This window comes from Myxocyprinus asiaticus, chromosome 7, assembly GCF_019703515.2.
Source record: "Myxocyprinus asiaticus isolate MX2 ecotype Aquarium Trade chromosome 7, UBuf_Myxa_2, whole genome shotgun sequence".
Taxonomy (NCBI): domain Eukaryota; kingdom Metazoa; phylum Chordata; class Actinopteri; order Cypriniformes; family Catostomidae; genus Myxocyprinus; species Myxocyprinus asiaticus.
Window position 1 is genome coordinate 24,791,757 of NC_059350.1, and position 13,825 is coordinate 24,805,581.

General features: G+C 38.0%; 1 protein-coding gene across 19 annotated transcripts in view; it reads left to right on the forward strand.

Moving 5' to 3' along the window:
• The window catches only part of rims1b (regulating synaptic membrane exocytosis 1b), a 118,366-nt gene that overhangs the window by 88,702 nt on the left and 15,839 nt on the right, over positions 1-13,825 (forward strand). For 11 of the 19 annotated variants that reach the window (XM_051703076.1, XM_051703083.1, XM_051703088.1 and 8 more), the window contains 8 exons: positions 143-232; positions 477-542; positions 837-950; positions 3,714-3,820; positions 4,084-4,122; positions 5,093-5,202; positions 5,381-5,541; positions 10,451-10,668. In XM_051703076.1, the coding sequence (XP_051559036.1) occupies positions 143-232; positions 477-542; positions 837-950; positions 3,714-3,820; positions 4,084-4,122; positions 5,093-5,202; positions 5,381-5,541; positions 10,451-10,668 (905 nt within the window). The remainder of the gene's footprint in view (positions 1-142; positions 233-476; positions 543-836; positions 951-3,713; positions 3,821-4,083; positions 4,123-5,092; positions 5,203-5,380; positions 5,542-10,450; positions 10,669-13,825) is intronic. The other 8 variants (XM_051703079.1, XM_051703094.1, XM_051703095.1 and 5 more) reach the window with 5 other exon arrangements.

Here is a 13,825-nt window from a genome sequence, read left to right on the forward strand (position 1 = left end):
CTCTTTTCTCTTTCCTTTCTCCTTTTCTCTTTTCTGTTTCTTGTCTGTTTTTCTCATTCTTTCTTTTTCTTTCTTTTCTCTCCATTTCTCTTTCTCTTGCTTTTTTCTTGCTTTTTTCTCTCTTGTCTATCTCTTTCTGCAGTGATCTTCAGCCTTCATTAGACAGATTAAGAAGTGCCAGTACGACTTGTTTGCGACCAGAGACCAATTTCCACTCACCCGATAGAGAAAGGTATGAGAATGAGAAAACTCCACAGCCAAACTGTGCCAGGACAGTATCTGTATAATGTTTGATTTTATCTAGCATGTAAATGTTCTATATTTAAAAAAGAAAATTCCTTCAAACTCAGCCTTTTTTAGCTTTAAGTCAGAAAGGCATCATCCAGTCTTGAACTCCACCATATCTTTCCATTTAGCTGTTACATTCCTCGTTTTTGTTTGTTTCTTTTCTCGATCACTCATCTTCCATCTAACAGGTATTCCGGCAGTTTGGATAGGCCGAGCTGCCAGAAGGCTAACATGAAAACCATTGATTGTGACAGGTGAGACTCATAATAAACCATCAAAGCATCTCTTTATCACTCTCTATCTTGGTCCATCTCTTCAGGTCTTGTTCATCTTTATACTATATTTAACCCTTTATATTTAGCCCTCTTTTTTCTTTCTCTAAATTTTAGTCTGAATATTTTTCTGTTTTTCACTAGTTTCATTTTTGTTTCTAATGTGTTGATTTTTTTTTACCTTGTCTGATTTTTTGTGTCTTCATTTCATTATTTTCATTACATAATTAATTTTTTATTTTTACCCTTTGCCTGCTCTGCTGTGGTTGTGTTTAGACTCCAGCCAACTTCTATCCTGAGGGGCAGCAGCAGGAGGAGAGAGCCTCCCCTCAGGCCCTTTGGCCAGACTACATTGGGGGGTTCCTGCCCTAACTCCCCACGAGCTGACAGGTGCATGCTGGGAGCCCCTCAGAACTGAACCTGTAGCTGCTTTAGTTTGTGCACTGCTGGTTATTGTAATGTGTTTTACCATATGAAATGAAAGATTCATCAGTTTCTCAAAAATGTGCTTGTATGCTATCACACTGTCTGTCCTTAATGTCTGTCTGCATTAAGTGATTCTATTATTATTATTATTATTATTATTATTATTATTATTATTATTATTATTATTATTGTGCAGGATGATATGATGTTATATGGATGTTATACTGACACCCAGAAGTATGACATGAGCAAAGCAAATGTTGTCCGGTTACTGATGTCATTGTAGAAATAGCCTTGTCGCTGGCTTATTTGTTACCCATGACAGAACAGAATAGAATCGAGTAAAATAGAATGTTCATATCAGGTTCTTTGGACTTAAAACTTTTTAAATAGAAAACATTTCTTATTGCTCTTTTACAATTTTTTTTCTTTTTTTCTTGAGCCTCTATAATTACTTACAGTGGCAAGAAAAATTATGTGAACCCTTTGGAATTATCTGGTTTTCTGCATTAATTGGTCATAAAATGTGATCTTGTCTTCATCAAAGTCACAAGTATACACAAACCACAATGTGCTTAAGCTAACAACACACAAACAAGTATAATCTTCCATGTCTTTATCCAACACATTATTACAGTGATGTGGAATGATTTAATAACTGGTCGGTCATCCTTTGGCAGCAATAACTTCAACCAAGCATTTCAGGTAGCTGCGTATTAGATCTGCACAATGTTCAGGAGGAATTTTGGACCATTCTTCCTTACAGAACTGCTTCAGTTCAGCCAAATTCTTAGGATGCCTGGTGTCATCAGGGGGTCCTTTGTGAATTAGTCCAAGAGGTCAAAAAAATGGTTTGACATGAAGCTTTAGTGTAAAAAATGTTCAGTTCATGCCGACAGGAGGATGTCCACCACCTTCTCTGGTTCAGTTGAGCACATCGCCAGCATCATTGGATAAACTTCTCTAGTAAATCCAAGACTGTACAGTGATATACTTCCCTTGTAATGGGTTCAATCTTCAAAGAAATTGCTAGAATGCCTGAAGAAGGTCTTTGACTGAAATGCTGTAAGATATAACAGATTTAAAAACTATACGACAGTGTGCGAGCTTTTTCCTTTTTTCCCTGTTGTATTCTTTATGCACCTGCCCGCGATGTGTTAATTTATGGTTTTACCACTGACCATATGTCAACTGAATGCGATTTACCGATGCTTATACTATGTTATGAAATCTAATAGTGCTTATATCAAATTAAAAAAGTGTCCAGCCAGTCACAGTGGAGGGACTTACGTTATTTTCTTTTATTTTTTCGAGAAAATCAAATGCAAACCCATGTCAAGAGCTTCTGCTGGAAATAAGATTTGGGAAAAACTATGCTTTGAAAAAAATAAAATGCAAGGAGCAAATAAACATTTCTAAATAAAAGCTTTTTGTTTCTTTTCCAAAAAAAAAAAAAAAAAAGAAAGTATGGTTAATTTCACTCATTTAATTATTTATTTTTTCATTACTTACTCAAAATGACAGTTTGTCTGAAAGAACACACGTTCGGATGTCTTATGCACGATTTACACATGGTTGGGAGCAGGTGTAAATTTTGTTCATACCGACTAACGTTTTGAAAATTCGTTCTGTTCGTGTTTCATGAATGAGGCCCATTGTCCTTGTCACCGCTGGGATGATGTGTTCATGTTGGTATGTGGTGTTCATTTTATGCCATACATAGTGCTGTGTGTTCTTTGCAAACAATTAAACCTTAGTTTTATCAGTTCACAAAAAGCACAGTTTCCCAGTAGCATTGTGGAGTATCAAGGTGGTCTTTGGCTAACTTCAGGCGCGTAGCAATGTTTTTATTGGAAAGCAACGGCTTCCTTTGTGTTGTCCTGCCATGGACACCATGCCTGTTTAATGTTTTCCATATAGTAGACAAATGAACTGAGAAATTAACCATTTCCAGTGATTCCTTCACGTCTTTAGCTGTCACTCTAGGGTTCTTTTTCACCTCACTGAGCATTCTGCGGTGTGCCCTTTGAGTCATTTTGTCTGGATGGCCACTTCTAGGGAGAGTAGCCACAGAGTAGCCACAGAACACAGACAGTTTGTCTAACTGTGGACAGATGAATATCTATGCTCTTCGAGACAACTTTGCAACCCTTTCCAGCTTTATGCAAAGCAACAATTCTTGATTGTAGGTCTTCTGTGATCTCTTTTTTTGCAAGGCATGGGCCACATCAGCAGATGCTTCTTCTAAATAGCAAATTCAAAATGTTTGAGTGTGTTTTATAAGTCAAAGTAGCTCTAACCCAAACCTCCGATTTAGTTTCATTAATTGGATGCCAGGTTTGCCAACTCCTGACACTAATTTGGTTTTGTTGACGTCATTAGCTAAGGGGTTACTTACTTTTTCCACAGCACTGTGAATGTTCAGTAAAGACATGAAAGATTATAACTGTTTGTGTGTTTTTAGCTTAAGCACATTGTGTTTTGTCTATACATGTGACTTTGATGAAGATGAAATCACATTTTATGACCAATTAATGCAGAAAACCAGTTAATTTCAAAGTGTTCACATACTTTTTCTTGCCACTGTAGTGGAGTACAGTACAATGAAATATAATAATTTACACATCTTTTAACATTGTGTTTGTTGTTTATTTGTTTAGCGAAATTTGTCATCAATCCTTTTTCTGCTACTGTATTTTTCACGAAATCTTTTCTCTCTCTTCCCAGAGAATTTCAACAAGGTGGACATCATTCCTCGGCAGGGACCACGTCATTAGGGCGAAGGGGTAGACAGCTGCCACAACTCCCTGCAAAGAGCAGCAGTATAGAACAAGGTAGAAAATTAATTTCCTCTCCCTCTCTTAACTCACAAGATCAGACATCATCTATCTGAAATGCTATAACCATGCAAGATCAAATCCCAAACCCATGACACTATCGCAGTACTAATTGCCTTTATTAATGCCAGGAAATCTAATGATTCCTTTATTTGTAGCCTTTCTCATTTGCTCAGCTAGATCACACTTGTTAATCTTTCCACCTTACTCCTGTCTCTTTTCACTCTACTTCTCATTCCTTCAACCCCATCCTCATGAAGACCATGTCAACAGTAAGCCTGAAGAGAAACCTAACTCAGGTATCCCATTCTCTCCATTCTCTGCTTTTTTCCCTGAAAATGGTCATTTGCTTGTTTAAAGGGATAGTTCACCCAAAAATAAAAATTCTCTCATCATTTACTCACCCTAATGCCATCCCAGATGTGTATGACATTCTTTCTTCTGCTGAACACAAAAAAATATTTTTAAAAGAATATGTCAGTTCTGTTGGTCCATTGTGAATGTGAATGGTGGCCAGAACTTTGAAGCTCCAAAAATCATATAAAGGCATAATGAAAGTAATCCATAAGACTCCAGTGGTTAAATCCATGACTTCAGACAGCACTATTTAAGTCCTTTTTTTTTTACTATAAATCTCCAGATTTATAGTAAAAAAAAGGATTTAAATATTGATCTGTTTCTCACCCAAAGCAATTGCATCACTTTAGAAGACTACTGGAGTAAACAATTTGAGTAAATGATGAGAGAATATTAAATTTTTGGGGGAACCATCCCTTTAAAAGTACTGAACACAAATATTTCATGTTCAAAGACATTTAATTTTCATTTCCACCATTAGTAACATTTTCACAAAAAATAAAAATTTTCTCCACAGACAAAGATGTCTACTGTTTTTCTTGAAGTGTGTTGTAAGTTTTTCAGTGTTAAAATACTTTGGAGGTTGATTCCCCCCAAACTGTACACATTTAGGCTTCACTATCAAAACATTGCTATCTTTGTTTGAGCATCTCGGCCTGCCCGGCATAGCAATGTTAGCTCAACCAATGGCATCAGTTTGGGACGGGGCTTTCCGTTCGGACTACCAATAGAAGATGGAGGAGTGTTCAGGGAACCTGTTTGAAAACAGTCTTAAAAAATTATTTGCCACAGAAATTACCCACTTCACCTTTAAATTAACATGCAATTATCAATTAATCTTTTCGGTGCTACCTCAAATCAGATGACATCACTCTGTCCCCTGTTTTTCTATTTTTCTCTCTCTGCTTGTAGCACTAGCAGTGGAAGAGCGGGCTCGTCAGTTGCAGATGAGAGTGCAGAACTATCGGTCTTCTGCCAGCTCTGGTCACGACCCAGAGGCAGACCTCAAGAACAAGAGAGATGTGAGTCTGCCACTCAAGTGTCCAACTCATATGTGCAAGGCAGTTCATTTTAATATGCTGTCTTTAAGATGCTCATTAAGTTTAAGTTTAATACTGTACAAAATTCCATTGTTCATCTTCTATTGGAAATCATTTTTTTTAGGACAGATCTAAACATATCTTGTTTTTCATTGCTTAGATGTATAAGGACCAGAGGAGGAGTTGTGATAACATGTCTGCGAGGTCATCAGACAGCGACATGAGCGATGCATCAGCCATTTCCCGTGCCAGCAGTGCCTCACGGCTGAGCGCCACCAGCTACTTGTCCATTCAATCTGAGAGACCACACGGCAGAATCAGGTTAGACAGTACATATGCACAGACACACACACTCACACACACACACACACACATATGTGGTGATGCTGCCTACCAGCTGTCTATTCAGTCTAAAGCCAGAAACAAACTTTATGCAAGTACACAAATGTAGATGTGAATGCTTGGTCAACGCGCTGCAAGTGTGTGGTCAGGTTGTAACTACAGTACTTTATTCATTCCTGTGGCGTTAACAAAACCTCAGTACTCAAGGGGGCGATAGAGTTACCATGAAATGTCTGTGCCATTAAACCGGATGTGTTATCATGAGAGCTTTCTAAATAGAAAGGTTAATGAATGCAAATAATTAAAAAAGTTTAACGTGTTATTTTTTATTAATAGCGATTAATGCATTTACCATTAATACAGCATAAACAGCAAAAACACTCATTGCAAAGGTGGAAGCTTTGCTCACGATTGCTGTAACAAAGTGGATAGCCACAGTCTGCCGGCTGATTAATATCGTGGAAGATGAGAGTTTAAGAGTTTTAATGCCCATTGCAATGAATATGTAACCTATGTGGGGATTGGTTCTTTCAGTTAGTCAAGCTCCCACTTAGACTTTGCAAAACATTAAATTTTACTTGAATTGGTGCTATTTTAGTGATTTTCTATCTTTATACTGTGGAAGACTTTGTTTGGAAAATGTTAATAAAGCATTATTTTGTTAAATATTGTTTTGTTTTCTTTCCTAACAAGGAAATAAATGGATTTTGACAAAAAGATAATTATATTTAAAGTCAAATTTAAGAACTATATTTCAAACATTAAAATCAAAATTTCAAAATCTATGATTAATCACGATTAACTACGAAAAATTGTGTGATTAATCGTGATTAAAATGTAATCGACTGACAGCACTAGTTATCATTTAAAAAGCTAGCAATAAATATTTGGACTTTAACTAACTTGTTCAGCAAAATTCTCTTCCTCTGCCATGAACGTAGTTGATCTGAAAGAGAAAAATGACCGTAAATGAAGAAAGTTTATGATAATGCCACTTGCGGAAACACCGAAAATGCAATGTGCATTTGCTTTAAGTTCTGATTTGCTGTCTGACACATTTTGGAATGTAACAACGCATGAAATCAGCTTATATACCATAGATAGAAGTGTCTGCATTCATGTACTTGTGTAGAGTATGTTGTCTTGTTTATATTCTGAATTCATGACGCTAATGCGCTAACACTCTATGCACGGCCATAATATGGACCTTGTTTCCAAGACTTCGGGCCTTAGTTCAGGATATACACATCAGATAATACAGGAGAGGATTTTTGGTCTCCTGTTTCATTTTATGCTCTGAAAAATAGTTCCATTGTTCGTTCTCTCACATTATAGCTCTCTGCTTACAGGTTTTCCATAGTCTCATATTCTGTTCTGTCACCTCAGAATTATATTCATCTTCACTTTCTCTTGCTTACATAATCTCTCTGAGTATCATTCTTTGTTGTTCTAGTTTTATGTGTCAGACATGTGCATGCTCTTGGTCTCATGCATGGCTTGTTTACTGTTTAAACATTTTAATTTTCTGCATGATTTAACTTTTCTTGCAATCATTTGTGCTCTGTTGCATGCATGCATGTTGTATTGGGGGTCAAAGGTCAAAGTCGTTGGAGAGTTGTAAATGTGAAGAGAAGAAGGAGAGAAGGATTTCATGGGGGGTGAATGGAACAGATAACAGGAGGAGTCTGGGAAAGAGGCGCTTCTCTGAGGAGCTTAAACGCAGGCGTCATACGGTGGCTGGAGATGTGAGGTAACATAGACCAGCTTCCTTGCCCAAGACAGCCCTTTTCCCCAAATTTCCACCCTCCCAAGACATGTCAGAAAACCTGATGTCAGTAAACCCGAACACTGAAAATGACTGACAGGCAGAGAGCACCTAAAATTCTACTGGATCCTCTTTTTGTGGTTTACAGAACATTTTCTTCATGCTACTCCATATAAATAACTTACAGCTCCTTTAAGCTGACATCGTTTTGGTAATCATAAACATTCTACAGTATATAAAAAGTTCTTCCTTTACTATTCTTTTCACTTTTCTGACTTTCACTAACCACTTATAATGCTATCTTTATGATCACTTTAAAGCCACTGACTAGCTTTCACTGTGGATACAATCTGCTTGGTTTGAACCAATGCACACCAGTCTTACTGCATTTCAATATGAGGCTGCTCAGTAAAACCTTAACTAATGTGACATTAAAATGTGTTATCAATTATATGAATAGAATTGAGTAAAAGATGCTTTTTAACCACTCAATGATGATTTAAAGTAATAAATATGCAGTATAAAATGCGCAATTTGTCTTGTTTTCATTCTGAATTCATGACGCTAATGCGCTAACACTCTATGCGTGGCCATAATATGGACCTAATTAAAAAAAATTTAAAAAAAAAATGCATGACATGTTCTTGGAAAATGTCTCTACATGAAGGTTAGTATAGATGTAGGTAAATTTGCACCAGTTCACTAATAACTGCATGCCGGTGTGTTCATGTTGACTGATCTTAACTGACTGAATGCCGTGAACAGGAATTAGCTGCCGGCCTCAAGGTCCAGGTCAAACCTATAGATGATGTGGACCAGTGGCAGTAAGAAGGTGTTTAGCAGCCGGTAACATGTTTTCCTAATTGTTTGCCCAGACGAGCTAATACAAACCACTGAAACAATCTAAAAAAAACTTATTTTATGGCCAGATTTTGTTCTAAATGACGTCGCACCAGTTCATTCTTCAATTTCATATGAAGTATATCAGAGCCTTTAAATGATCCATATAGTATTAGAATATTCTTCTCTGTGCCCTACTTGTAGTTTGAGACTAGATTCAATGTGCAATGTGTTTGATTTCATTCATTTCTATTCTACTTCATTCACTTGCCTATTTGTGTGTGTCCTATGTGTATTGTGTTGTGTGTATTAGAGCCCTCCTTGCATGCCTGACCCCATACCTCCCATGCTTGAGTACTGAGCCAGAACCGGATCCTCCTAAACCCAGAACCCTGTCTGCTCCCCCCTCTGTCACTGCCCTCCAGCCTGTGGAGGAGAGACCCTTCTCCTCCCTTCCTATCCCCACCTCACGGCTAACAACATTGGAGTTAGGGTCTGGAGGTGATGGGGAGAATGCAACTGGACAGTCCTTCAGTACTTTGACTCCGTCAGAAGGCACAGACACACAGCAGCTCCTCCGAACCCCCAGGGGGCAGCAGAGGACATGGCTGCACTGTCAAAGTGTTCTGCTGTGTCATAACACAGACAGTTTCCACAACTAAATTGAGCATATTGCTCTTGGATTTTGAACACCATTTATCACAGATAAATCTAGCCTTAATCTAATGTACTAGAGTGATGTAAGGCAGGGGGGGACTGGGAAGAGAAATCCGCCGGGATTTTGCATCAAAATTGGCCCCTTGGTGGTGGTGGTGGGGGGGGGGGGGGGGTTTGTCACTGTCCTTTTCTGCATATGGCTGCCCCCTTCGGCATATAGCGGCGCTGTTTTGTGGCCCGTTCTGCATAACGCGGCAGCCCATTTAAGCTTATCGCGGCCTGTTCTGCATAACGCGGCAGCCCATTTAAGCTTATTGCAGCCCATTCGGCCCCGTTTCGCAGCCGGCCCACCGGATCCCAGTCCGCCCCTGATCTAATGTAAATTGGGCCACTTTTTTAGAAAATCATCTAGAGTAGAATTAAAATGTCTATGGCTGTGCACATTTTCCAGACTGCTACTTGTGTGTTAAGTCAGGTCTCCTCTATCATTTCTTGTAAAAAAAATAAAAATACAAAAAAAAAAACTTTTTTTAGCCCAAGAGCTATTAAAAAGTCAGAAGTCCCCCACCATGTAAACACAACTACGATTAGATCAAATGGGCTAAGTGTTGTTATAATGGGCCAGTGAATTAATACAGCAGCATAATCATTGTGATTGTGATCATAATCATTCATTTAGAGACGCAAAGGCTGCTGCCCAACAATAGATTGCATATTTTTTTCCTCATACTGATTTGTGCATAGCAAGTATAATGTGACTAGATTGAAGATCTAAGGTTAAAGTCAGAGCAGTAGATTGTTTTAATAGTAACACTTTACAATAAGGTTCCATTCGTTAATAGTAGTTAACGCATTAGGTGTCATGAACTAACAATGAACATTACTGAATATTGTTTACAGCGTTTATAAATTTTTGTTAATGTTAATTTCAATATATACGAATTTATATTTAAAATCAAAGTTGTATATGTTAATGTTAGTTAGTGCACTATGAACTAACATGGACTAACAATGAACAATTTTATTTTTGTAAACTAACTATTACTAATTGTTCATGTTAGTTCATAGTGCATTAACTAACGTTAACATATACAACTTTTGATTTAAGAAATGAATTAGTATATGGTGAATTAACATTAACCAAGGTTAATAAATTATGTTAAAGTATTGTTCTCTGTTAGTTCATGTTAACTAATGTAGCTAACTTATGCTAACAAATTATTATTATTTTTTTTTATTCGTATGACATTTAACAATTGTAAAAAAAAACAGCCCGCATTACATATAAGCTGTCATAAGTTAAAGTCCAAGTCAGTTAGATATTGCACCGCCTCAGGAGTTGCTTCATGTAGCGCCCGAAGACCACTAATAAAGCATCTTATTGGGCACTCATTTACTATGTGGACAAATGGTTAACATAATTAACAAACGGAATCTTATTGTAAAATGTTACCATTTTAATGTTGTTGTAAACACACAGACAAAGAATAAAGTATTAAGATTATGTGAATGCTTTCCCACAGTCAACTTTTCTTTAGTTTCTGTGTATTTTTCTCTCAAGTACCCCTGTACATCAGCCATTTTGTCTCAACTCTCTCTTTTCACTCTTCTTTCTCTTGCTCACAGTCGTCAAGTCAGAGCCTCATCTGGTCGGAGTATGCTAAAGAGCACAAGCGTTAGTGGTGACATAAACACAGCAGAGCGAACAGATGGCAGCCAGTCTGACACTGCCCTTGGAACAGTAGGAACCGGAGCAAAAAAGCGGCGCTCCAGTCTCAATGCACGTTTCGTGGCTATCGTGGGAAACCGTCGCAGCCGAAGCACCTCACAAATCAGTCAGACAGGTTAGTATCTGCAACTTTAACAGCAGTCTTTACATTTCACAGTTACAGGGAACTCACTGATATTTGAAGACAAATGATTGTGAAACAGCAGCATTCATTTAAAAGGTGAATTGTAAAAAGTCTTCACAGGGTTTATTTGCTATAATGACAGTGACTCTTGTCTGTCAAGATCAAAAAAGGATGGAAAAACACCATACAACCATGGTAAAAGTAATTGGTACGACTTATACACCATATACCAAGTCTTCCGAAGAGATTGGATCACTTTGTGCAGTGCTGGATGAACCATTTGGGCAATTGGGCACGTTCCCAGGGGCACCACGTCCAGGGGGGCACCACGCAATGGCAGTTTTTAAGGATCATTAATTAGTTGTTAATTACTGTCCAGAGGTCCGGACTGCTAACAAAACAGAGGGTAGACGGCACTGTTACGTGGTGCCAGTTACAGTTGTTTTTTATTACTGGACAAGGATTTTAAAAAAGGCTTTTATTGATACTGCTGAGGCAGATTTACATTTACAGGTGTGAATCCTTGGAATTATCAGTTTTTATCAAAAAATTAATATCCAGTATAAAAATGTCTCCAATGAGATCTGAAACATTCTAAAATGTATATGCAGATGAATGGAGGGTTTGGTTTTCTGAGCTGTCAGTTGCCCTCTGCAGGAAGAAAAAATTGTGTCTCATAGGACACAGTCAGTGGCTGACAACATTTGCAATTTCATTCTGCTCCTCACAGAAAACTATCGCATGAATTTAGAAAATACAGAATATACTGTATTGCATGAGTCATTTGGAGTTTGGTTTGAAGGTGAATAAATTATTTCAGAATTTTTGGTGAGCAATCCCTGTTCATATATTATTGTGTACTTTATTTGTATCTCACCCTGAAAAAGATGGTTATTGTATACTGTTACGGTATATTAGTACTCTACTAGTAACTACAGTAAGTTTTTAGAGCTACACTATAAGTGTGTTCTTCTGAAAATTGTTTATAAAATTACTTGATATTTTGTGGTCTTGTGTACACCCTGCATTACTCCATGTGTTCATGTCAGGTCTGGAGTTGTAGAGTATTATTTGTGTTGTGTGTGTGTCTTAAAGGGGGCACTAAATATGTTCAAGGCCCAGGGGCACTAAGGTGTCTTAATCTGGCCCTAACTTTGTGTGATGTACAGAACTAAGCTTAAATCAGTATTCACTCTGAAAACAAATAATTGATAAATCAAATATGGCAGCTGAAGGAAGTGCATCAAATCTCATTGGTTCTCATCGCATCTTGTGACCTAATGTGCAACATGGTATCACCTTTTGTGTTGCACGGAATAAAGAAATTAATACGGGTTTGGAGTGATATTAGGGTGAGTCCTGAATAATATAATTTAAATTTTTGGATAAACTATTTCTTTAACCAGTAATATCGTACCCCTCATTTCAAAATCCAATTAAATGTTACTTTACGGACGTTAAATGTATTGCGAATGCCATTTAATGTTTTCTTTAAAGTGTTGTAAATCTTTAAAGTGCTGTTGTTCCCCTTTTAAATATTGTGTAAATTTAAAAATTACATTTAAATCTATTTTTGTGCAAATGGCACCATTGAATTGCTTGTGACAGTTTACATGGAAATGGTTTAATGTACGATTTACTCTGAAATTTGTTCTTCTCGTTTTCATGTGTATGTGTCTTAAAGGGATAGTTCACCCAAAAATTAAAATTATCTCATCATTAACTCACCCTTATGCCCTCCCAGACGTGTATGACTTTCTTTCTTCTGCAGAACACAAACAAAGATTTTTAGAAGAATATCTTAGCACTGTAGGTCCTCACAATACAAGTGAATGGTGGCTAGAACTTTGAATCTTCAAAAATCTCAAAGGCAGAATAAAAGTCATCCATCAGACTACAGACTGCCATAAACAATCAGCCAACATTTCCCATTTCACTTGGTCTTGATTAGTATTCTTCTATGAGTTCAAGTATATACTTTAGCTATGGTTTGTCCTCATCAAACCTAAAAAGCTTCTTTCCAAATAGGCACCTGTGGCCCTTTTAGTGCTTTCTGATGTCAGGATTGACTTTGCATTGTTTAGTATAATAAGACTTTCTAAAGGGCAACTCATAATAATCTCATGTGTCACTGCCACAGAGCTTGTTCCCTTTTGAAAAAGTCTTAAAAGCACATTAGAGGAGTCTAAGAGCTGGAGGGGAACTCTGTTCTGTTCTCTCTGTTTTATGTAAGCAGACACAAAGAGATTCAGGATGAGGAGAAATGCCCTTGTTTTTCAGAGAGAAGAAGGGGGCTACAAGAACTGTCAGATTATTTCACTGCTTTGTCTGCTTTCAGCATCAGAAAGAATGTAGCATGGAAAAGAGATTGTGCAGATTGTGTCACATTTGTTGCAGAGATGAGGACCCAAGCGCAGAGTTCAAAACCAAAAATACTTTATTAATAAAATAAACTCCCACGAGGGGGACAAAAGGGTAATTCAGGCTGGGGCAGAAGGGAACAAGGAATCAGGACTGACCGGACCGAGACCAGGAACAGGGATCAGGAACGACAGGAGCACTAGGAAAAACATACAGGATTGACTGGAGAACAAGACGACACTGGGCAGCACACATGAGACTAAAATAGGGAGAGAAATCAAGCGGGTTAATAAAGGGCAGGTGTTACTAATGAAACAATAATAAGCAAACAAGGAGGCGGGGTGTGACGTAAGACAGAGAAGCACGCGGTGATACAGAAACAGTAACAAAGCCGCGTGTTCTCACAAGAAGGCAAAACATCCAATTGGCATGAGCGCACATCGCCAAGATAGTGAGGTGATATACATTCATGCCAATTGACAAACAAGACGAGAGAAGGCACTTGTGTGAGAGTTCAGCCACACACACACACGACACCTTACCGAAGTGACCGAACCTCAGCATAAAGTGAGTGCAACGCGCGTCCGCAGACGTGAGAGACAGACACAAAGACTGACATAGATTATTGACATCAGTGCATGCAGCCAAGATGACACAAGCCAAGATGAACCCACGTCAATAACAGACAGACAAGGAATATGAATGTCCAGGTCCCGACACAGACCGTACCCGAACTAGACAGGAAGTCAGGACCCAGACACCATACTCCAGACATGAAACACAACAG